Source organism: Fukomys damarensis, unplaced genomic scaffold, assembly GCF_012274545.1.
Source record: "Fukomys damarensis isolate Sample0158 unplaced genomic scaffold, DMR_v1.0_HiC HiC_scaffold_19, whole genome shotgun sequence".
NCBI classification, from domain to species: domain Eukaryota; kingdom Metazoa; phylum Chordata; class Mammalia; order Rodentia; family Bathyergidae; genus Fukomys; species Fukomys damarensis.
Window position 1 is genome coordinate 31,908,063 of NW_022900931.1, and position 24,541 is coordinate 31,932,603.

Consider the following 24,541-nt stretch of genomic DNA (forward strand, 5'->3'; position numbering starts at 1 on the left):
TTTCATTTAACTTAGCCAAAGCCAAGTGTGGCACAGCCAGGGACTACGTAGGGGGCCCCCACCTTCTTCTGAGATCCTCTGTAAGCTTTTCTTCTGTGTGTTTATTTGTTTGTTTGTTCTTAGGGAGAGGAGGAGTTGTTTCTGACACCCTGTGGTGGTCAGGTTGTAACACTGTCCACACAGCCAAAGCACGTACATGGCAGGGCCAGGACTCTGCAGTGGCAAGCTCGTAACCGTCCCATCTCTGGAGTCAAGTCTGTCCCAGCATCTCCAGGCCTCATTTCTGCTTGTAATCTGATTAAGGGGTTTGATTTGTTCCAGGCTGCAGCCTTTTCCTTTGCATTTTCTGTGAGCTCAAGGACAGGAGCGCCTGGCTGCTCTCCCCGCACACTGTGAGCAGTCTCAACCCAATTCTGATTAGACCGGACCAAGGTCATTGCTGGTTGAGCATTAGTTGTAGTTGTTTCTAAATCTTGTGCAACTATGTTCAGAAGCTCAGGAATTTCCAGCTATTTGGGAGCTTTCGAGTTCTCCGAGAAACAAGGTAAGGCAAGAGAAATACCAGATGCAGTTCTGTGTTCGTTTTGTAGCACATTTGCCTTGGGTCCTTCACTTTCCGTTGTTCCAGGTGCCCGGTTAGTGATAGTCTTCTAACAAGGTATATTAAATATCTAATTAAGTCTATAAATGAGTTTATCTTGTGAGTGCTGAAAATGTGCATTTCTCTATGAGTGAGTTAGAGACACTGCTGACCCACTAAAGTCTTTATATAAGAAAGATTGCAAATTAAATCGGAATGCCTTGACTTTGGATCGAATTCTAGATGTGCTGCATTAAAGCCAAAACATCCTTCTAGACTGAATGCTGTCTGTACTAAATTATACCTCCTAGGCAGTGGTGAGTGAGTCTCTTTTTCTTCTTCATGCAAGACAGTTTGGAACAAAATGTTGTCTTTTCAGTGGCTTCCTTTCCAGCACAGAGGAAGATACATGCTTTTGATTTAGTCACTAAAGTGGTATCACCTTCTCAGCATTATTCAAAAGTGGCCTGAAAACTCCAGCCTCTGGAGCAGGAATTTTCTTCTGCGCTATTCAGTAGCTTTGTGAACTGAATTTTCTTCCTTTAAATAGTTAATGGGATGCTTGTATAATTAGAAGAAAACCCTAGAAGTTTGATTGGCATTATACTTTTTGTTTGATTGTGTTTCTCTAGCTGGTCAAAATTTCCAAATCTCAGGATTTGGGATATATTTCGGTGATGGGGACTGAACACCAGCATCTGGTATATTTTATTCCTCTTATTCCTCAGTCTTCTGCCCCCAGATATTAAACAGTAAAAGGTACTTCCTCAGGCGAAGAAGAGGTCTGTTTGTGGTTTTCAGGACTGACAAATGGTTGCTATGCCAAAGGCTGTAAAACAGATTACTTGCATTAGACTGGTTATAAATTCCGTCTCTGCCTGGTTTTGATTAACCCATTCACTCGGGGTGTGTGTTTCCTGTGTGGAATTGTTATCAGCTGTCTTTACATAATATATCTTCTCTTTGAAAATAAAGGGTGACTATCGATGTGCTGCTGTTTAGATTTTAATGAACGCGGTAAAAGTTCAGGGGATGCATCTTGCGCCCCACCCCAATTTTAAGGTGCTCTCCCATCCTATCAGGTAGATTATTTTCACTATTTCTGTTTACCCAGACCAAAGTTTCTTATTTTCTTCTTTTTTTTCGGAAGTATGTAGCCGTGTTGTCTAGCATTTAATTGCTGCTAGTTACTCTTATAACCATAAGAAATTTAAATGATAGCACTGAACTATGTCAGAATGTTTTTGAACCTATGAAATATGTGGACAGTTTTTCTTCAGCAGAGAAAAACAAGCAAAACATTTGCCTATGTAAAACTTATACATGGAATTTAATGCTTTGAAACTGTCATTTTTGCATTCTTGTGTCTTGTCGAGTTAATGGTTTTCTTTTTTCTTAAATTTTGCCTTCAAGGGGACTTTGAAAATGTTTTCCCATTGGAGTTTTTTTTCATGTTACTGGGTAACTATTTCAATGTTACATTTTTTTTTTCTCTTAGATTTCAACAAGAAAAACTTACATTTCATTGGATTCCCACATCAAAGAAAAGTTCCAAGGTACAGTAGCCTTTGTTTAAGGAATATTAAATTGTAGAGATGTGTAGTAGGTTTTTAAATGATTCCTCCAAATTTCTTTTTCCCCTGTGCAGTGCTGAGGATCAAACCCCGGGCCTTGCCCGTGCTGGGCACATGCTTTTCCCCCAAGCCACACCCACAGCCACAGTCCCTTGGATTCCTAATTCATGAGTTTAAGTGTTTGGCAATATGTTTTCTCCCCAGAGTTAGTCGCTGAACTGTGTAAAGCATCAGCTAGAGACAGAGCTCAATCGTACTTATTGTAGCTGCCTAGCAAGCCTGAGGCCTTCCGTTTGCTCTCTCCCCTTCCTGTTTGCATGCGTTACTGTTCTATAAGTATGACGCAAGTGGACGTAAAGATTGTCTTGGTCGCTAATGCCATTCATGGGAAGTCCTTTCCGGCCCTCCTGTCTGTGTCCACCCATCTGTCCCTGTCAGTTCCGTTTGCTCTCTCCCCTTCCTGTTTGCATGCGTTACTGTTCTATAAGTATGACGCAAGTGGACATAAAGATTGTCTTGGTCGCTAATGCCATTCATGGGAAGTCCTTCTTTCCGGCCCTCCTATCTGTGTCCACCCATCTGTCCCTGTCAGCTCTTGTTTCCTGGCCTCAGCATCTCTCTCTCCCCACCTGTCTGGCTCCTAGTGCCCTTGGCTATGTGACAGCATGGCGCTCGGGCTGCCTGGTGTATCATCATTGGTGTAAGACGGTGCCCACCAGGAAGCATGTGCTGGAAGGCGCTTCAGGAGGGTCTCTGTCATGGTCACAGCTGGGTGTTTTCCAGGGGAGTCACAGCCACCCCTGTACACTCAGGCATGGATCTCAACCTAAAACTTCGAGGGAGGATGCAGCCCCTGACCTTCCCTTCACTCCACACAGGGCTTCTTGTCCCTAATGTGCCCTGACACTGTCACTTTGCTGAAAGGGCTTGCGTTTCCTCTGAATCATAGTAAGCAGTTGTCTGGCTCCTGTCTTGTTCAGGCAGAGCATAGCTCTACACTTAAAAACTGGGGCACTCATCTTAGGAACACACTAGATGGGACAAATCCGTGGTGTGTTTCATGCACAGGTGAACATAGGGCAGATTAGAGTAGGAACGACCCGGGTGAACAGTATGGTTGTCATGACAGCAGGATGCATCCGTGAATGTGGTGCTTTATGCAGCCGCACATCACATCTTTGGTGTGTCTTTAACAGAACCTGGGGCTTATTTCCTAATACGTCCCTAGCAGGTTGTCATAATAGTAGTAGAGCTAATGAGTGCCTAAGTAAAAGAAAAGGGGATCAGGAAAGTATTGCATATTTAAGAGCAGGAAAAGCACAAAATGCAAAGAGTGACAGTTCTATGGACAGTAGAGACTCAGAGGAGCACACCAGTCCTACAATGCGGCTGTTATGTCTTGTGGACCTGTCCAGGCCACAGCCTGCTGGGCGCATTACTAAGTGCACAGTGTGTACGAGGTGCAAGAGCCTGCCTCTAATCCTCCAGACCCAGCATGGAGACACGGAGTGCGAGGTACTGGATCTCACCTCCCTCATCTTACAGTTTACACTTCAGCAGCGAGTGAACACGGAGCCTTCCACTGCGTGGGTGCCTGGAAACTGCAGTGATACGGTCTTCCAGGCTGTGGAGGACGGACGATAACAGCAGAGTATGCTGCGCTCCCGTAATGAAGTTCCCCTTTGTTGCTCCTTCTCGGCATTTAAATAGGTTAGTAGGACACATTGAAAAGAAAAAAGAAAGCACCTGGAGTGAAGGCAAGGTCTTTTCAGATGATTGAAGCAGAGGAAGGAAGATGAAGAATGAGTGCCATTTCAAAGGTGTAGGTGGATAAAAGTACCAAGTGTTTCTTAACATTAATTTTTAAATCGTGGTACAAAAAGGAATCTGTGTTAATTAGTTATGAGGGGAGATACAGTTTCATGTGGGAATGCAGGCTCATAACTTTCAGCTGAGCTGCAGGACACAGCAAGGCCTGTAGGGGTTGTCCTTTCAGGGATCCTTGTCCCCAGACGGAAGTGGGGACAGGGGAGCTCAAGGCTGTGGGGTTTGCAGCTCCACCCTGCACTCTGATGCCTCGGGAGGGGGGAGGGCCTCATCCCCCAGAGATGACACCGGAGCTCCCTCCTCCTTGGTGACTCGTCCAGAATTCCTTACCGCATGTACTGCCTGTATTTCCACTGCTGCTCAGTGCCCTTGTGTGTAGAAAGTCCGGGGCAGATGCGATTCTGGCTAAGAACCCCGTGTCTTGTGTGGAGTCTGGGGTCCTGCATTAATCCCGCTTTGGGGACCCCCTTGCGGCAGAGCACAGGCTCCGGCCCGGTCCGCATCCTTCCTGTCTGCCCATCTGCTTCCTCAGAAGCTGTCAGCCTCTGGCAGCCGCGAGGGACAGCGGCTGAGGCACAGAGCAGAATGTCGACAGCCGTGTGGAGTGGAGTCCAGCTTGTCCGAGCGAGGCTGCGGGCTCTGATAGAGATTTCTCTGTACCTGTATGCAGACATGCTAGTATTTCCTGCGTGTGTGCGAGGATAGCGATTATATGTTATTCGGAAGGCAGGGAACAGAAGGAAGGGCAGGCTGGCTGCAACTGATGTACGGAATACAAGCCCGTCCAGTTATTTATTCTCAACGTTTCTGATGAGTTTTTGCCCCTGGCTATCATATTAGCAGTGCATACAGCATATACATACAATGCTTTGGGCAAATTATAGTCCACATTTGGGATATTTCATAGCGGCCCCTCGTTCATTTAACATATTTATTGATGTTCCTCGGGTTGGGGGGTAACTTGGTGGCACAGCACGTGCACAGCATGAGAGAGGCCTGGGTTTGATTCCGCACAGCACTGTATCAAAATATCACATTTAGCAGTTAAATGTGCGATTAAAAATAACATGCCATCCCTTCAGTGGGCTGCACTTCTGCAGTTCTGCATCCGAGTGAAGTACACAGCCGCTCTCACTGCGTTCTTCACTGAGGAGATGCTGGGGCTTCGGCTTAAGTTTCCGAGTGCACAATTATCCAGGATCTTCAAGCCAATCTAGCGCTCGCTTCCCAGGGTTTAATTATTCTCAGTACTGTCATAAATTGCACAGTACATGTTCACGAATATAAGCTTCCCTGCACTGACGTATGGTTGCTAAACTTTCAGGTGGGCTTGGTTCTACCGCGGGAGGGTCGTGTACAACGTTTTGAGATGTGTGGCTGTTGCTTCAGATTTAATTCGTGTTTGGGGTGTGGGCTAGTCCTGTGACCCACTCAGATAGTGGGACAGCAACTTTCTGTCTCTTTTGGGACTCCAGGGAAGTACAACACTGCCCTCTGCACACACGCACGTGCACACGCACGCACGCGCACACACCAAGGGACAGGTGCAGGGCTGTATTAGCCAGCTTCACGTCACTGCAACGGAATGCACAACACCAGCATGTGAGAGGCAAGGAGAGGCTTATTCTGCTCACAGTCCTGCAGATTCGAGTACAGCCCCGTTGCTCTGGGCCTGGGGTGAGGACCAAGCATCCTGGCAGGATCATGCGTCGAGCAGAGGTCACATCTCTGGAGAGGGGCAAGGGTCCCCCAATCACCTGAGGGCCTCCGTCCTGGAGCCCACAGCCCCTCCTCCAGTGCCACCCTGGGGACTGAGCCTCATGGGCCTCTGGGGACCCGAATCCATACCGTGGCAAGGAGGGAGCGCAGATGCACAGCAGGACGCAGGAAGTGTCCGATCCCTTGATTGCTCTCCTTTCCATTTCCCCCTTTATTCCGAGGTCAGTCTTCATGGGCCTTTCACACTGTCTGGCTGTGCTTCGATGTCTTGGTTCTTTGAAGGCGTTGCTACTTTCATATAATTTTAGTGCTAGAAGACAACATATTGATCACTTCAACAAGCTGAGAACTGTAGTGCAGGGAGGTTGAGAAATTAATCCAGGCATACACAGCAGTCTGGGGTCTCGGAGAGGTTGTCATTCTGGATAGATATGACTCCTAGGTCCAGCCCCATTCCCTGACATGCCATGCCAGCCACTCCGATGTATTACAACTGCACAAAAATCACAGTCGTGCACAGTAACCGGACAGTTACTAACACACTTTACCAAATACAACTGTTCACTCGCTATATACAAGCACATATTTAACTCTGGGAAACAATGATATGACTTTTATTTTCTGCCCCCCCCTTTTACCCTGTACCTTGATTGAAATCGAGTCTAACACTTGGTTAACGGATAACTTGTAGCTTTCAGAAAGAGTTCTTGCTTGAGAATAAAGAACAGCTTGCTAACCACAGAAGAGGACTTGATGCTAAGCTTGTACCTGCGCTTCCAAAAGGTAAGACGTTTTCCACACAACAAACCTGTGTTGGGCACGTGCTGAGAGTGGTCGTGTGCGTGTGACCTGCAGCATGCAGTGTCTCTGTGGCCCTTTCTGCCCCACCGAGTACTGGCTTCGCTTGGTGTCCTTCTGTTCTTGTTCTTTGAACCCTCGGCCTCTGAGAACAAAATCCTGATAGCTCATGGTGCAGTGGCCCCCTTCTCTGTAGGAAGTGCCTCTGGGACCCCAGGGGTACCCGAAACCCAGGCAGCACTGTGCCCTGAGCGTCCTGTGTTTCCCTGTGCATACGCTATCTGCGATGAGCTTTAATTTATAAACTAGGCATAATAAGAGGTTAACAACAACTGATGATAAAATGGAACCAGTATTAACAGTACACTCATAAAAGTTACGTGAATGTGGTCTCTTTTTCTTTCTCTTCTAATAGAATTGAGTCAAATAGTAATGTTTTCAGAACAGAGTTGGCTGGAGGTAACTGAAACCAGGGAAAGCAAAACCACAGATAAAGAGGGACTCCTGTACCCGCAAAGGAAACGGACCGCACTGTGGTCTCACCAGGCCTTCTTGCTAAGTGTGGAGGGGCAGGCGTGTGGCCAAAGTGTGCTCAGGGTGGGATGGATGCTGGCCTGTGTGGAGCAGGTGTGCAAGGGAATGGTCCTTCTGATCCTTCCGGGCTCTGAGGTGGACAGAAGCCCAGTTTCACCCGAGCCAGACTTCAGTGTTTAAAGTCTACAGCTGATCACAGCAGGGTGTGTAGGTGGACAAACTGATTTCAGCCGTAGCTGAGAGAGCTGTCTGATTAGGTACAGTTGTATATAGAAAAAGCGTCCCACTGCCCTCTTCTCTACCCATTCTGAAAGAAAGAGAAAGAAAGAAGAAAGAAAGAAAGAAAAGAAAGCAAGCCATAGAAAATATCACATTTAGAAAAAGTTTTTAAAAAATGAGATGTTGGGTTCCTTAAGACTCATTGTATTGCAACTTCATATATAAAAAAATTTAAAAGACAAAAGTTTATTAACCAGATTTAATGTAAAATTTATCATAATTGATTATAAAAATAGAATCTGCACAAACAAAACAATGCTGATTTTGTGTATTAACCAGATTGAATCCAGGACCTTCTCACTGAGCTGCATTCCCAGCACTCCCTAACCTTGAGACAGGGTCTCGCCAAGTCACCAAGTTTCCCAGCCTGGGTTTTAACCTGTGACCCTCCTGCCTCAGCCTCCCAGAATGTTGGGCTTATAGGATTGTGCCACCACACCATCAAGGCTTTAAATCTTGACAGTCTGTTGGGAAAGTGCTCGTGCCCATCTTCTGACCCCAGTCGCAGTTTCCACAGCCTTGTAGTCATGTAGTCTTTGCTCTCTGTGGCTGTGTAAACACATCTGGAAACAACCAACTGTTATCAGCAGTCTCTGGTTCTCCATCCTGGCAGATTCCTGTGTGATTTTGTCTATCAAGGAGTAGCCACAAGGAGCTTAAAAAGGAACTGACGGTAGTGTTGTTTCACTGCCACAGTTTTCTGTTTCTCAGTGTGCGGAAGCTCCTTCCTGTACACGTAGCGAGGGACCACGCCTGTGACACAGAACATTGCAGTAGTCATTCTTTTTTCTTGGAGACATCCCATCACTGTGTATCGTGAACAAATCAAGTAGTTAAACATCTTTGCCTATGTAGAGTTTATAACATTCAGGTAGATTTTTCCACTCAGGTTTTGAGTGTTCTGGGCTGGGGGCAGGGACTTGCACCTGTCATCCCATCTAATTGGGAGGCTGAGGCAGGAGGGTCTCTGAAGCCCAGGCATTTGAAGCCCACCTGGCTTCATGAAATGAGCCAAAGGTGTTACTTCCTTTAACCAGCTTAGCTATGATACACCGTACAGTTCAACGAGCGGAAGTCTACAAGTCATGGCTTTTTGTACATTCACAGAGTTATACATCCCTCTCCACGCTCAATTTTCATTACTCATAAAGAACCCCCCTCCCCTTCAGCCATTTCCCCTTATTCCTCTAATTGTAATTACTTATGTTATTAGCTGCCTGTGTTTTAGTGGCTGTTGTCCAAGTGTGATAGTTAAAGTCCTTAGCGGACAGAAGGCAGGAAGCCTGCATGCTGGGCAAGGTCTTCCTTCTCTGACCAGCACTGTACTCACTTAGTTTTGTTCTTTTCCTCTGGCTAAACATCACGATTGGCCTTGACCTCCTCTTTGACTAGTTACAAACACTTTACACTGTTGCAAGTTAAACACGCTTTGTGTTAATCGGTGCACAGCCAGAACCGGGAAGTGAAGAGGCACTTCATGTTTCCAGGGCCACCTGAGCTGCCTAGATGTTCTGGGTTCTGTCACTGTACAGAAAGACTGTTTGGCAGGTAGCATCTTAATCACTTAGGTAAGTGTTTCAGGATTTATACCAGCAAAGAGAGGGGAAGCAAAAGTCACCCTGCCAAGGACAACTTATCATCGGAGAGCAGAGCTTTGCTGTGGTGAGGGTCTCCCAGTGGGTTTTGTTGTTGTTGTTGTTGTTGGTTCGTTTTACTGTTCAGAGGTAGTCTAATGCTTCTACTTCCAAACACAGCGTTTCCCATAAGTTTTCAAAAGCTGTTTACAAGGGTGTTATTTTTAGTTGATCTTTCCTTCTAGAATACGGGAAATGAAGAATGGCAGGAAGCAAATTGTCACTCAGCCTTTAAACATATCGCTGGAGTCTTTTCAAAAATATCTTCACTTGTAAATTTCAGTGGAAAATCTAAAAATAAAAGTGAAGGGAAAGCAATTTTCAACAGTCTCTAATTAGAACGCAAAAAGAGTATCTAACTTTTTCCACTGATGGAATAACGTGACGTTCTGTGTTTCTATGCTTTTATATGTACCCAGTTGAAGTAATTTGGGGGAAAATTAACTATCATTATGCTATTTGGGGCCCTATTTATACTACTCTAGTCTCAGGAGTCCGAGGCAAGGGTTGAAGGTGTACCTTTTGGAGTCAGACTTCTGGAACAGTCTTAGGAAGAAGACAGTTCCATTCTCCTCCTTGGGGCTTAAATAATTAAGCAAAACCCCTTGGCACATGTCAGTACTGAAAACACTGTAAAACAAGTGCTACTTACCATTCAAGTTTGATCGCTGACTTTGTTGTCAGGGAAGCTGTCCGTAGCCTGCCTCGGTCGTCGTCATCTCTGTGCCTGTGCCCTCTAAGAGGAAGGTGGCCAAACCCGCAGGCACACCTCTCTGCCCGCAGCCACCCTGTCTTGGGGACAGGGTGAACGCAGAGCTTCTGACGCCAGGGAGCAGGGTTTCTACCACTGGAGGCAGAGCATCGTCCTTCCTGGGCTCTGCCACTGAGGACATTCCCAGCCTTTGTAAAGTTTTGTTCCAGTTCTGGGGATTGAACCCAGGGCCTTCATGCTGAGGTACATCCAGCTCCTTTTCTAACAATTTTGAGACAAGGTCTCTCTGAGTCACTAAGTTAGTTTCCCAGGCTGGGCTGGAACTTGCAGTCTCGTCTCAGCCTCCCAGAGTACTGGGATTACAGATGTGTTTTGAGACAGGCTCTTATTAGATTCCCAGGCCAGCCTTGAACTTGGTGATCCTCCTGCCTGTGCGTCAGTTGGTGCCCCAAAAGTTTTGAATTTGGGAGCTTTTTGGATTTTGAGATTGGGGTGATCAGCTTGTAATCAAAAGCAGAAGGCAAGAGGGTACCTGGGTTCTCCTATTTCAGATACAGCAAAGAGCTGGGGATTCAGCTCAGTCGTTCTTCCACCTGTCTCACAAAAACAAGGTCCTGAGTTTGATCTGCGGTTAAAAAAAAAAAAAAAAAAAAAAAGCCAGATACCTTAACAAAAGGCAGTTCAATTAAAACTTTAATATTTTAAGTTTTTTTTAAATTTAAAAATAAAGGGGAAAGGATTGTAGTACTGGACACAAAAAGCATATAAAAACATGTGGTTTTGACTCACTACTAAAAATGACCACTTAAAACAATCTGAGCAGCAGAAAATTAAATTCTGTGTCTTCACTCTCTCGCACTCCTCCTGACTCGCTCCTTTGGAAGTATGTCCCTGCCTGTCCTGCCACGTGCTCCTGCCCTCTGTGCCAGCCCCTTCCTGGCTCCGGCGGAAGACAGAGGACCTGGGCACAGGAGGAGAGGCCTTTACTCTCTGCCACCTTAGGCCTCTTCCCAAAAGAGCCCTTGTCAGGCATCACTGTAGTCGATCTCACACGAGGACCTCCCAGCCCCTGCAAAACGTTTTTCTCTGGATCTCCAGTGCTGCCAGAAAAATGGAGCTGTCATGTCCAGCTAGGTCCTCCATTCACCAAAACTACAGCAAGGAAACAAACAGCAGCCTGTCCTTGCAGTGAAAGTCTGTGAGGGGAAGTTTGGAGCTCAGTTAAACAAGATTTGCCACTCACGTGTGTCTTGGAAACACAGCTGTGACAGATATTCACAGGCTCGGTGAGAGGTGACACGTGAGTTCACGGCGGCCTGTGGGCTCCATAGTCCCAGTCTCTGGGTTTGTAAACGCCTGCTAGAGTAAACTCTTGGAATACTCTGCTCAACATAGCAAATGTTAAAAGTGGATAGATACTGAGATTTCTGCTGAAAAGGCCTCTCTGGAGAGAACTTTCAAGTCAGGCTGCACTGACGCCCCAGGGTGACACAGGACCGTTCCCTTAGCCTGTCTGAGTTCACTTCTTAGCTCAGCACGTGATGGGTGTGTGTGGGTGTGTGTGGGGGGCTGTGGGTGCACACACCTGCTCACAGGCATCTGCCTCCCTGGTAGAAAACAAACTCCAAGAAACAGCTCGGTGTGTTGCACATTTTTGCGTGGAAGAAGAAAGAATTGTGAGTTCAACAAACCTGTGTTGCATGAATGAATGAGGACATGACTACTAACTGTTACGCTTTGTTTTGCTCTTTTTTTCAGTTGCAGAATTAAGAGAAATCTTTGAACCAAAGAAAAAAGAGCTTTTAGAAATGAAAAGGTAAGCTGTTGCTAGCGGGTAGCTGGAAGTTCGGCAAAGCCCCGTCCTGTTCTGCCTTCCCTTCACTTTGATTTCCAAGGCTCACTGTGCCCTCTCTCGACGTATCTGTCGCACAGAAAAGAAAGAATTGCCCGGCGCTTGGAAGGCATCGAGAATGACGCCCAGCCGGTCCTCCTGCAGAGCTGCACGGGGCTGGTGACACACCGCCTGCTGGAGGAGGACGCGCCCCGGTACACGCGCGCCGGTGAGCCCGCGGCCGCCTCACCGCTTTTCACGTGTCACCCTTCAACTTAGCGTTGGAAATGAGGTTTCTGAAGCAAATTGTGTGTCCGTAATCTTTTAATCACTGTGCTTGGGAAGCAGCCACGCGTCGGCTGCTCTCTGCTTCACAGATGTGGCCGCCACCGCACAGTGGTAAGAAACGCAGTAATGCCTCCACGCGGACTGGGTGCGGAGAGCTGTGTCCCCCGGACGGGGTCCCCTCAGGCAGGCTTTGTGCCTGTCTCTGAGCTCAGCCTCTGCTGCCGGAGACCCTGAGGCAGGGCTGTTTGGTAAAAGGATGGAGACAGGTGCCCCACGGCGGCTATAGCAGGTTTCAGCCTAATGCCCAGCAGCAGGAGAGTCAAAGGCAAAGCCAGACCTGCCGTGAATGAGGCTCTCACTCTGTTTATATGCTAACATGTTCTGTTTACATTGTTTCAGTGTAAACAGTTCAAATGTATTGTATATTGATTTCATATTAAACAGCACGTCACACAGGACCTCGCCTCTCCTGGTTGTGCACGCAGTCAGTGGCCTCGGATCTCAGGAGGGTGGCACGGTCAGGATTGATGTTTCCACCCATCTCTGGCTCTGAGGCACTGTAGTGCTGCTTTACAGCCAGTGTTTTCCGATTTTCTTCTCAAACAGGACTTTTGGTTTCGCGTCACACTGCTATCTGTTGCTTGACTACAGTCTCTGATTTTCTGTGACCAGAAACCTACAGGGCTAAGGTTTAACAATGTAAATGGAGAATCAAGAACAGTCAGATGAGAATATCAAAATCCATGGCCAGAAACAAGCCCTGGGATATACAAAATGTGCAGCTGTGTAGCATATGATAATTTAAGAATGATATATCCGAGAGAAAAAGAGGAACTGCCTGATAACAGTACCAGGGAAATGCATCAGCCGAGGAAGGATGGGGGTAACTCGGTCCTCTGTCCACTCCATGCCTGAACCAAAGAGAAGACCAGTTATTCGTGCGAGTGCTGTAAAGAAAATGTTGGAAATATGACACAGAATGGGAAGGGGCTTTCACAGCACAGAAACGGTTGAGGAAATCCCCAGATGATCGGGTCAGTGGGCATTACGTCTGCCCCATAGAGGATGCCTCACAAACACATAGATGTCAGGGCAAAATTAAGTAACAAGCAAGTCCAGAAATACTCATGAGGACAACTGAGGGCTAATATCCCCATAAAAGTTTATGTGAGCTGATAAAAACAGCACTGTGAATCAGTATTACATAGGGCAGTAAGCTCCAGCAGACATTTCCTAGGAAAAATGTCCAATAAAATAAGTGAGAAAATGCATATATTCTTTTTTTTCCCTCATGATCACAGGCAAATTTTCAAACAAATGATCACTTGGCACCTGTGAGGAAACATCCTTGAATGATATACCCCTGACAAACCAATTCAGCTTGTGTGTGTCTACTGTGATAAAATAAGAAAATCACACTGACAGAAAGACCCACCCCTCACATTATAGCAAGGGTTACATTAATTGTGGAAAACGTGTTGGATAGAATATTGTGATGCTTAAAAATGTTACCTTCAAAATAAGATTTCCAAATATAAGAAAATATTTTACATAAAATGTTAATAACATTAAACATTTCATATAGAAAAAAGAAAAAATGAACTATACAAAAGACCAAGAGGAGTAGGGGGAATATATAAAGCTGTCACATTTCTAGTGTATTTGTGATGACTGGTGGTTTGGCGTTGTGTGTTTTCATGCTAGACATGTTTACATCATGTGTGTGTACTGCAATTAGAAGCCACGTATGCATATGTATACATACGTGTATATAAAACATCAGCTTCTGTAGAACTGCAAACCAGGACAGATCACTTTGCAAGTTGCAAGTTGTAGGATCCGTCCTTTCTAGCAGACTCTGACTTGTATAAAACAAGAGCAAAAAAAAGAAAAGAAATAAGGGGAAATAGGCCGATAGCAAGGAAGGAGGCCCTCTGGGCTGCCAGGGCTGGGCCCCACACAGCTCCGGGGACTCCAGCCTTCACCCCGGCCCTGCTGACCCGAGCTGGCCCGGAGTCCCCGTAGACCCATTAGGTCGTCACGGGCGTGGATGTGGCGAGGGCTGCCGCCGCGACTCTGCATTATCCTGTGGTCTTCTTGCAGGGCGATCAAACGAAGAGGAAGAAAGTCCCGGCTCTTCTTTAGAAAAGCAAACTCGATCTAAGTACAGCACGGAAACCTCAGGCATCCATGGTGACCCCCGCGGCCAGGGGTCCAAAGCCGAGAGGATTGCAAGGTACAAAGCGGAGAGGAGACGGCAGCTGGCGGAGAAATACGGGCTCACTCCGGACCCCGGAGAGGACTCCGAGTACCTGTCCCGGTACCCCAAGTCCAGGAAGGACCCCGACGCTGCCGAGAAACAGGGCGGGCAAGCCGACCAGCAAGAGGAGTCCAGCAAAGTCTCGAGCTCTGCCTACTCCAGGCCGGACATCGCGGGGCTCAGGACCTGTGTCCACGGGAGGGACACCTCAGACGAGGAGGCCCCCCTCGACCTGGCGAACCAAAGACGGGGCCAGGAGCCGAGCGCCGCCCGGCCAGCCCAAGACGCGACCCTGACGGTTGAGAGCTCACCCTTCTCATTCTCTGGGCGCGGCTCCGGCTTCACCGATGTGCCAAGGTCCCCAAAGCAAACCCACAGCCCCTGCCTTCAGCAGTCACCCTCCCCAAGCCACTCCGCGGGGGACCCGGAGCTGCGGTCCAGGTAAGCACGCGGTGGGCGCTGCCCAGCCTGCACCGGCTTTCTCCTGGCCTCCTGTGCGTCCAGCTTGTACATGGTATCTGTGCAGGCCTCCATCCCTGGGAAACTTGGCCTGGGGGTAATCTCCACAGTATCATTAAACAGGTTCCACCAAAGCAAGAAACTTCACCTTCTAAGGTATGTGTTTCTTGTGCGTTTTTCGAAAATTAAACAGGTGTTATGGAGACACCCTGTGGACGGACGCCCCATGCTGGGACCCTTCTTTTTATGTGTTTCTCCCTGCCATTTCATGATTTACTTTTATCTGTTTTTATGTCATCATACCCAGGACTTAGGATTTGGGGTGATCGCGGTGGTTGTTGATGTTTAGAATCGCAAATCCACAGAAGCCACACCAGCCAGGGCAGGGCTGAGTCAGGACACGGAGTGTAACTGTGACACACACTGAGTACAGCCCTCACATAGCCACACAAGCACACGAAGACACCAAGGGCCGTTGTGTGTGAGGATCTGTATTGCCAAGGCTGGCCATCCTGGGCACCTCAGGGCCACCTGTGATCCCAGCTGCTCAGGAGACCGAGGCCAGAGGTCAGGAGTTCAAGGCCATTTCAACTCAGCAAAACCCTGTTTTAAGAAAGTCAGCATGCAGAGAAGTAACAGGATCCACCAAAGACAAGAACAGCTCCCATTTGGAAAGACTGGAAAAGACAGAAAGACTGAAAGTCAAATGCCAGGACAGAATAAGTTTCCAAACTTAAATTGAAAAATGCGCTGGTCATATTTAAAGAGCAGTTTACTTAAACATCCTGCTTAGAGGCAACCAGGGGCTGGGACTGGGTAAATGAAATACTGTAGTGTGCAAGACTATATTTTGAGGACCCTTGTTTCTCCGTGAGATGTGACAGCTTGAAACTGAAGGACTGTGGCCTTTGTCTCCTATTTTGAAAGGAGGTCTCTTGTTTGGGAAATTCCCATTTCACAGTAGAAATAGTGTTTTGGGTTTAGTGGTTCTGTATCAAAGGAAATCCTTTATGTGTTTTGTGAGCAGGACAAAGAAACCTAACAGGTTCCAGTTTAAAAAGAATATAACAAGTATACGATTACCTTTGGCTAAGAAGGAAAAAAGAAGCATTTGATTTCAGATTGCCACATGACGATAGCGGTTCCTTACCATGCCCCACATGTGTGTCACCTAGATTACATGGATACAAAGAATCTCAGTAAGAGTCTGAGTCGGTGAAAACTTTGTTGCATATTCCAAGTAGAGAGATTGGATGTCTGATAACTTCATATTAAGATTTGAAAATGTATAGTGTGTGTGTGTGTGTGTGTGTGTGTTTGTGGTCAGACTTTGGGGAAGCATTGTTAGCTTAGCTAAGGAGCAGCTCACTGTCACTTCCTACAGGTTTCTGAAGAGCTATGTTATCTAAAAGTTTTGGTGACCCACTCAGCTTCACAATGCTTTACTGTCATGAAGAATGAGAGGAAAGGTTTAGGAACTCTAGAAACACACTTGCTTTATTTTATGAAGCCAACCAAGGAGTCACAGGCAAAGAAACACAAATCATGTCTGATACATTAGGAAAATGCCTGGGACCCATTTACATAAGGAAGATGGAAAATAAAGCATGATGAGTATGGGAGTTTTAAAACTTAAATTGTATTTTGTGATGCTTACTGATTCAGCTTGCAAAGATGGCTCTAAAATGGATTAACATTCTGCTTAGATGTCCTTTATCTAGAGCCAGGAAATTCAAATTTCAGAAAGTCATTCTCGTATGATTTCCAATTGAGGAGAAGACAAAAAACTATTTTATAACTTAAAACAGTAACACAAGAAACCTCGGGGGCCTGAACAACCATAGAAGAAAATGTTAATGTCTCTGGCATGAAAATATGTAGTAGAAAAGTTCAAGATGATTAAGAAGTGAGGGGAACAGTGCCTACCAATAAAATAACAAAGCAATCTCGATGCTGCATTTTTTTGTGGATTTGTTCTCCTCAGAAGTGGAATCTTTTTCTTGCTTCTGTACTTTCTCATAACCTAGTTCTGACCAGTTATTTTGCTGCTAAATCTCTGAACTCTCTCACTTCTGTTTTATTATTTTATATCCTGCTCACTCACTTGCAAGGACCCATTTTCTTTCATTAATTAAATACTAACACACCCCTCATAGGTCCGAGGATTACCTGAGAATTCAGGGACACTGCAGGTGGATACCCAAGCTTGGAGGCACATTCTGTCCTCTCACATCGTGCACACTTGTGTGTGGGTACACTTATCACTTCTTACATTTCCTTGTGCTTTTCTACTTTTAAATCATTATCGGTTAAATAACACTTGTTAAGGCAATATTTGAATTTAATTGAAATAATGAATTTATTTGGAATTATTTAGTATTCCATGTATATAATAAATTGATTTTTATACTTTAATTCATGTTTGCTGGATAGACATTGAGAGGTTTTCAGCTCAGGAACCCTTACTAGTTGTGCAGGAATTTAGATGAACACATTGTTAAAAAAATAAATAAACTAGGAATATTCACTGTAGCCCAACAGAGCAGCCTAAGGCAACCCCCCAACCTAACTCCTCCAACTCTTCTAACAAATCTTCTAGCATGGAATTTCAGAACTTGCTCTCTGGAGAGGTGCTGTTGCCAAGATGAACCATTCTTTATAAATTCAGCCACTAAGGATTATTGAAATTCTTAAGAAGCTGAACTGCTACTACTAGAAATCTTGAATCCCCAAACTCTTATTGAAATCACTGTTTTGTGCAACTGTTACTTTAGAAAAAGCAGGGAAAACAGGAAGCGCACCATATTGTTACTTCTGTGGGTGGAGAAACTCACTGCCCGGGTCCCCCTCTGCTGTCTGCGGCTGTCACCTGTCTGTGGACTCAGTGGCAAGGAGTCACACCTTGTTTCCAGAGTGGGATGAGCTCTAGAACCCCCGCTTCTTAGTTCTTCCTGACTCTGCTGCAGCCCCCACCGCACCTTCTTTCACTTAGCAAATCGTGTCACCGGTGGCCAGAACATGAGTGCGGGCTTTGGTGCAGCGTGGCCGCTGACGGTGACCTTGGGACAGTTGCCTTTGGCGCATGCTGCTGAGCAGGGCTGTGTTTGGACGTCAGGAATGTGTAGACCAGGGGTCCTCTCGCCTAGGGGCTTTGGCCAGAGTGATGCCCAGTTACCCTTTATGGCCCTCGGGGCCTTTTTAGCTCAAGATGATGCAGAGTAGGAGCCCACGAGCATTGGCCAAATGAGCCTCGCTAATTTTTCTGTGTCACACCAGCTGCGTTACTCAGGGGTAAAAGGGAAACGTGGATCTGTGTGGCGGGTCCCTTCCAGAATGAAACTCTTCCCCTGCAATGTAACTTGCAGACTGAGAACTGGGAGAGACGGGCCTTGGCTGTGTGCTTGTGGCTTATTTCCGACAGCGCTTGCCCAAGTCCCAATGAGAAGTTTGAGTCAAAAATCGGCTCCCGCACCTCAGGCTAGCGTGGTTCTGTGTCAGGCCCCAATGAAGACATGAATAGGAGAGCACAGGCCTGCAGCCTCCTGGCTCAGCTTTTTAATTTCATTCTGCTCTCACTAGAAAGTGGCAATTGCTGCTCACTGACTCAAATATGAATACGTCTCCCAAAATGTCACCCTGCCACATACAGTAGCTAAAAATTCAAACGTGTACCAGACGTTAAATGCAACTTCTGCTGTTGTGCATTCATACCCTGTGCATGTACATAAAGCAGCATTTTTTTTTCCTAAACAGGCAGCTTGCAGTAAACTAACTGCTAATTTTAATGAGATGCAGCAGCTAATAGCCAGTCTTCTTAAGCTGAATAATGTGTTGTATTCTGAAGCCTTGCGTAGTGGAAGCTGAACACCCACATGGGGGAGCTAATTTTACTGCTCTACATGTGACTTTGCCGTGGTGGTAGGAAGTGCATTTTTGCCTGTTGACTCCTGGGAGTCAGAGCAAGTGAAAGGCTGTCATTATATTCGTGGGTGCCACCCTGGGGCAACAACTGCTGGCTCTTATGAAAATCAGTGGTGCATCCTTACTTCCTCTTAAGAGAATGCTCCGCCAGCACTTGGCACATCAAAAACCATTCTGTTCCACCTGAAGCCACCGCTTCCTTGTTCTGGTCCCCAGGAGCCCTATAACCCTGTCCTAGCCAGGTTACCCCTGCCTTCGGGGGAGCTGGCTCACCTCAAGACCTCACAGAGCAGGTGCTCTCAGTTAGGGGACTTTGGACTCCGGGAACCAGAAGTTACCCTGAAGGTTATTTCAAGAATCTGTTTTATATATTAAAAAATGAAAGCTCAAAAAAGTAACTTGATTGAGGTTACGGAACTACTTTCATAAAACCCACATCATCAGTCAACACCCATCATACGCTCAGTTCTCTGATGCAGAGTTCCTTCCACTGTACTCCTTTTTATTGTAATCTATGTCAGTGCTATTTTCCGTCATAGTGGCAAAAGGAGTTTGCTGGTTTTGCCCTTTGAAAGTTTAGAGAATTCAGGAAAGAAGATCAGACCAGGGGCATTACAGAGTTTCACAAGATTTAGGACCTAAAAAGCTTTGTCCTCGTAAACAAAATGGAATCTGTAGTCTAGGATTGCATGAAACGGTTAGGCATCTGCCTTTCCAGCCCTCACCAGTGGTGACTTGTGGGTTCATTTCAGCTTGAGGTTCTCCGCTAACCTAGAATGTTATATTGAGCCTTTTGTGCCAGGCAATGGCTCCTAGCCGAGTGTACCATTTTTCACTGTGGGAAGTAGCTGTAATACCAGGAGTGGTTCTGGTTCTAGAGGCCAGCGTTGGGCACTATGGAAGCTTTACGGATGGGATGGTAATTCTAGGTCCTTAGTGAAGGGACATAGTTGAACCATGTCTGTAAGGATGTGGTTGAGTTTTCTAGGTGTGGAGGGGAGGCTGCAGCACGTGAGGGGCACAGATGCCTGAGAAGACCTGGTGTGGGGAGACTGGAGAGCCAGGGGCGGGGGTAACCAGTCATGGAGCGATGTTTGCTCTTTGCTCTGTGGACAATGGAAAGTATGTGCAGGGCTTCCGAGCAAGATTGCTAGATTATGTCTTTAGAAATACTGCTCCTGGGGCGTGTGGAGAATTGGTCTGCAGGAGAAGCAGTCGCAGGCAGGGATGCAGGATTGAGTGGTGGTCACAGTCCCCAGGCCTGGAAACATGAGGCCAATGGGTCTAAGTAGGCATTGGTTATTCACCCAGTCCTACGTGGTGTCTCTTCTGGGAGGTCTCAAGAAAGAACCATAAATAAGTAAATTGTTGACAACAGGAATCTTGAAAGCAATGGAGAAGGAAGAGCTATGGCAGGGACAGAGCTCTGAAGAGCAGTCGGTATGCCATTCAACTCCCCATCACCATCGTCATTACTGTGATGAAATACCTGAGGCAGTTAACTTATAAAATGGAAAGGCTTACTCTGGCTCATTGTTCTGGAGTTTCCAGTTTAAGATCAGGTAACCCCATGTCTTTGGACACATCATAGCAGAAGCTCTGTCAGAGCAAACTTAACGCATGAGCCAGGAAACAGAGACTAGAGACCAAAATCTCAGTGTCCTCCCCCCCAGTAGTACCTTCTTGGTGACCTGAGGATTCTCCCCCACATCTCAAGGTACCACCACCTCCCGGTGGCATTCCACTGGGCACCTAGCTTCTAACACATGGACCTGCGGGGGACCTTCTTCTAAACCCTAGCAGTTGGGAACTAACAAGATGAAATTTAAGAAAGTATCGTACTTAGATGGGAAAAAAGTCAGTGTTAAAGTTCAGGAAACCCAATTTCTTGGGAAACCAACCTAGAAGTTATGGTTGGCAGCAAGTGCTTTAGGTGACTGCCCAAGTTACCAGCTCAGTGTGGGGTGCATTAATGAAAGTGAGCCTTCGTAGCACGGGAAAGGAATGGCCGCCTTTGTTGTGCTGGCCCTCATTGCACCTGGATATCACATTCCAACAGGACAGTGGCAGTGCGGTCTGTCCAGAGGGGATTCTCCTCCCATGCCATGCTGTCTCAACCTCCCCAGCTCTATCCTTATAGCCCTGCGATTCCTTTTGGTGCCTCTTACATTTACTCCGGCGCTTATTCATTCAAGCTAGCCTTTTTGTCTCATTACCAGGCTGTCATTTCCCCAGAAATACTAGCTGCCCAAGCCAGACGTAACACTGGGAAGCCCTAATGCTGTCAGTGTGACTTGTGGTTGATGGTTCTTCAGGAAGACAAAGAGGAGGAAACGCTGAGTGTGGAGCCTATGCTAGAATCCAAGCACTCTGAACAGCTGAGGCAGGAGGATCACCAAGCTCAACCCCAGCCTGGGAAATTTAACAATGTAGTGAGACCCTATCTGGAAACTTTAAAAATAAATAAATCAATCAAAAGGACTGGGGATGTGGCTCAGTGGTAGAGCATCCCTGAATTCTGTCCCCAGTACCGTAAAAAGGGAGTGAAAAAGAGAGGAAGAATCCAGTGAGCTGTGTCAGTCACACCCTCAGCTTCTTCACTTACACCTGAAGCCTTAGGAAGAAGGATTCGAAGAACCAGTACTCTAGCAAGGTGGCCACATCCAGAAGAGGAGGTTAGTGGTTTTAATCGAGATTTCTCAAACACGCACAGCACCATGAATTTGGTATTGTGCCAGTCTTTAACATTGGCGAAGATGATTTCAACGATAGCATTACTTTAGTAGTTTTAAGGTTAGATACCTTGTCTAAGTCACTTTCCTATCTTATTCTCATGTATCAAGTCACTCGACAAATCAATTTGGGTTTGTGTTTGGGTCTTATTTGCAGAGCTGGGGATTGAACCCAGGACCTCACACTTGCAGGAGAGTACTCTAGCCCTGAGCTATATTTCTAGCCCAATAAATCATTTTTGAATAAATCTTTTGCTGTTTTTCTGGGGTTTTTTTTGTTTTGTTTTTAATAATCACCAAATGAGAGCAGTGCTTTCTTGAAATAGCTGCTCTGCAAAGAATCTGGCACTGTTTGCCTGAACGTAAATCTGGGACCATTTCTCCATCAAAAAAAAGTCAACGACGAACGAAATGTCAGCTGAATTAAACAGTGGGCCTGCCAAAGTTAATTTTCATTCTGTGCAAGCCTCATGTCTAATCATAGCAGTAATACCAGTCCGCAGAACACACTGAGTAACACTTGTTTATCATTCAAGGCTCTTTCTAGATTGCCTGCAGTAGAATTCCTGTGTATGGCTTTAAATCTTTGTTCTCACAAATACTAAACTGTGAGAAGTGAGCATAAATTCATTGGCTGCTTTGGGGCCTTTGTGAACTCAGCCTTCATCCCCGAAAGGCTGGGTCTAGGCTCATCCCCTGACTAAAACCATGTGTTAGCTTTCCGTTGTTGTAACAGAACACCTGAGATCATAACTTCTAAGGAGGAAGTTTTTATTCAGACTCATAGTCTCAAAGGCTTCAGACCAGAGTTGCCTAGACCTGTTGCCTTTGTGCCCATAGCAAAGCAATAAGACACTGTAGGAGCACATTCCAGGGGAAGCTGCTCAGCATAGCAACCAGGAAGTGAAGGACAGGAAGAGGAGGGGCCAGGGCTCCAATAAGTACTCTAAGGCCGCACCTCCAGTGACCCATTATCCTTCCACTCGCCTCTGCCTCCTGAGAGTTCCATCCTGAGAGTGACCAGTAAAGCTGCAGGCTCTAAAACAGGGGCTTTGAGAGTCACTTCCAGCAGCACCAGCTGTCCATTTCTCTGGATTTCTCCATCCCAGGAGGGGCTCAAATCCAGGCAGGAAACACTGAAATCCACGTCCAGCCGATAGCCAGAAGCTTAGTCCACTTAGTAAAGCCTAGAGTAGCCCCTCCCACAGGCCCCACCCCTTTTCTGAAGATTCTCTGCCATCCTCCTGTCTCAGCTGAGAGTCCGGCGTTCAGGCTTTCGGCACTGAGATCAGCATGGAGAGAGACTGGAAGAAACTGATTACTTCATGGATTCATCCTGCTTCTGCCCCGAGAAGAACCAGATAAGTCCCAGTGGAGACTAGAACAGAGTTCAGTGTGCGGCAAGGTGCACAGTGGTGGTGCCAGGCTCTCACTCGTCAGCTTGGGCCAAAATGATTTTAGAAGAGTAAATTAAAGGAATTACAGTTCTCATTCTGCTCTGTTGTGGAAACTGCCTGGAACTCTAGTGTGTCTGCAGTGTGGTGTTGAAACACTTGCAGATGTACCATATCAAGCCCGTAAACAGTTAAGCTCAGTCTCTGCTTTCTCCTTCTGCGTGGCGAGAGGGTGCAGCTCGCGGTGCTCCTGCCGTGACTGCTTCCACCGTCCGCACAAAGTCCTCCTTGCCCGTGACTTTCTTCCAGAACATCTTCAGCCTGGCACAAGCACTTAGTCACACTCCACCTTGCATTACTTGAGTGTTGGGGGATGAATGTGTAAATCATTACTATCGTAACATCTTGAAATATTTGTAATGGCCAGGGTGATGCCTGTTTTTACCTTTGTGTCCTGTTACAACGTGGGCAATACAGTGTTTTGTTTATCAGAGTTTATCAGAGTTCCGTAAAATTTTGTCTAATTGGACCGAATTGACATTTATAACTGTGGAAATAATTGTATTAGTCCATGATAAAAGGAAAATATAGCAGCTACAGGTTAATCTCATTGGATTCCTTTTTATTTTTACTTTATTCGGAATGTATGGACCCTGATTTTATATTTGACTACTTCCCTGGGTGCCTCAGCAGAGCTTACAGACGTGAAGTTCCCTTCCATCTTTGTTCTAGGTTCTTGCACAGTAATTGCCTACGTTTGTTGGCAGAGCCGGACTACAGTAGACCCCTTTTTAACAATTTAAAATGACTTGAAAAACACTTTGGTGGCCTTAGGTGTATTTATTTCTACTTCTTCATGTCTGTACCGAGCCAAGTATTGTGGAAATTTCACAAAACAAATATGAATCATGGAAAAACACATTTATGTATTTTCATAAGCTAGGGTAATTATTTAAAAACCTTGCGGTTGATAGTTTCAGTAAAGCATGTGTGGATGCGGACGTTTTAAAGACGCTCTCTGAGGTTGTCTCATCTGTACGTGTCAGTGCAGGGAAAGTCCAGCACGAGTGGTTTCTCCAGAAAGACTCGGAAGGAGACACGCCTTCACTTATCAACTGGCCCTCCAGGTACCTCTCAAGGAGTCGCTGTGGCTGTGTTCAATGGGTGTGTTACCACTTCCCTCTGACTTGCCTTGCTGTTCCACACATTTGCTAATCCTGTCTCTTCTTGGCTGCCAAAGACGGTCCCTTTGGAAATCCTGCGTTTAAGATGAAGTTGCCTTCATTTGCTTTTCTTTCCCCTTACTCTAATCGGTGCTGATCGCACTACTCCTTCCTCCCTCCCTCTGATAATCCTTTACTGCACTTTCTCACCTGCTTGCTAGAAGTAGGCAGTAGGGGGCAGTAGTGAGCCCCTCGCCAGCCCTCTTGGCTGTCAATCCTCAAGACATTGACCAGTGTCCCCTCTTGCTAGCGCCCTCTCCGTTCAGCACTTGGTCTCCTTGTTTTTGTGCCTCCTTGTCTCTAAGCCAGTAGTTTTCAGCAGTTAAACGTAGGGCGTGTGGGTTTGACAACAGACAAAAGCCCCTATCATTTCATTTTAAGCCTGGGGGCGGGGAGAGGCGGAAGAAGTAGGAATGAAAGTCCCTGGGGGCACAGAACACTCGAGTTCCTCAAACTGACTTTGTTCTCTGCTGAGGACGACATTCAGACTGATCCGAGGCTCGCATCCCAGCACCCACGGAGCACGCTCACATTTCAGTGCTCTGGTAATTAAGAAAGGTTGTACGTATGAAACCCTCCAACACTAGATAATCTCTGGGGGGAAAAAGACAACCCAGAGTGGTTTTCCCCAAAAGTTGTTCATAGGAGCTGCTTTTATGTGAGTCTTCGTGTTTGCTTTAATGAATCTACTCAAATGCCCTAATACTTAAAGACAGAGGCATCTTTATCCACTGTAGTGGGATGCACTTGTCCTTCAACCGACTGTTCCTTTCCAT

The 24,541-nt window shown here is 46.4% G+C and overlaps 1 protein-coding gene across 7 annotated transcripts in view; it reads left to right on the forward strand.

The window, feature by feature from the left end:
• Window positions 1-453: 453 nt before the first annotated feature.
• The window catches only part of Svil (supervillin), an 85,729-nt gene continuing 61,641 nt past the window's right edge, over window positions 454-24,541 (forward strand). For 2 of the 7 annotated variants that reach the window (XM_010621338.3, XM_019207093.2), the window contains exons 1-7: window positions 455-544; window positions 2,079-2,136; window positions 6,392-6,483; window positions 11,416-11,473; window positions 11,590-11,717; window positions 13,880-14,477; window positions 23,589-23,669. In XM_010621338.3, the coding sequence (XP_010619640.1) occupies window positions 484-544; window positions 2,079-2,136; window positions 6,392-6,483; window positions 11,416-11,473; window positions 11,590-11,717; window positions 13,880-14,477; window positions 23,589-23,669 (1,076 nt within the window). In that variant the 5' untranslated portion in view covers window positions 455-483. The other 5 variants (XM_033765625.1, XM_010621346.3, XM_033765623.1 and 2 more) reach the window with 4 other exon arrangements.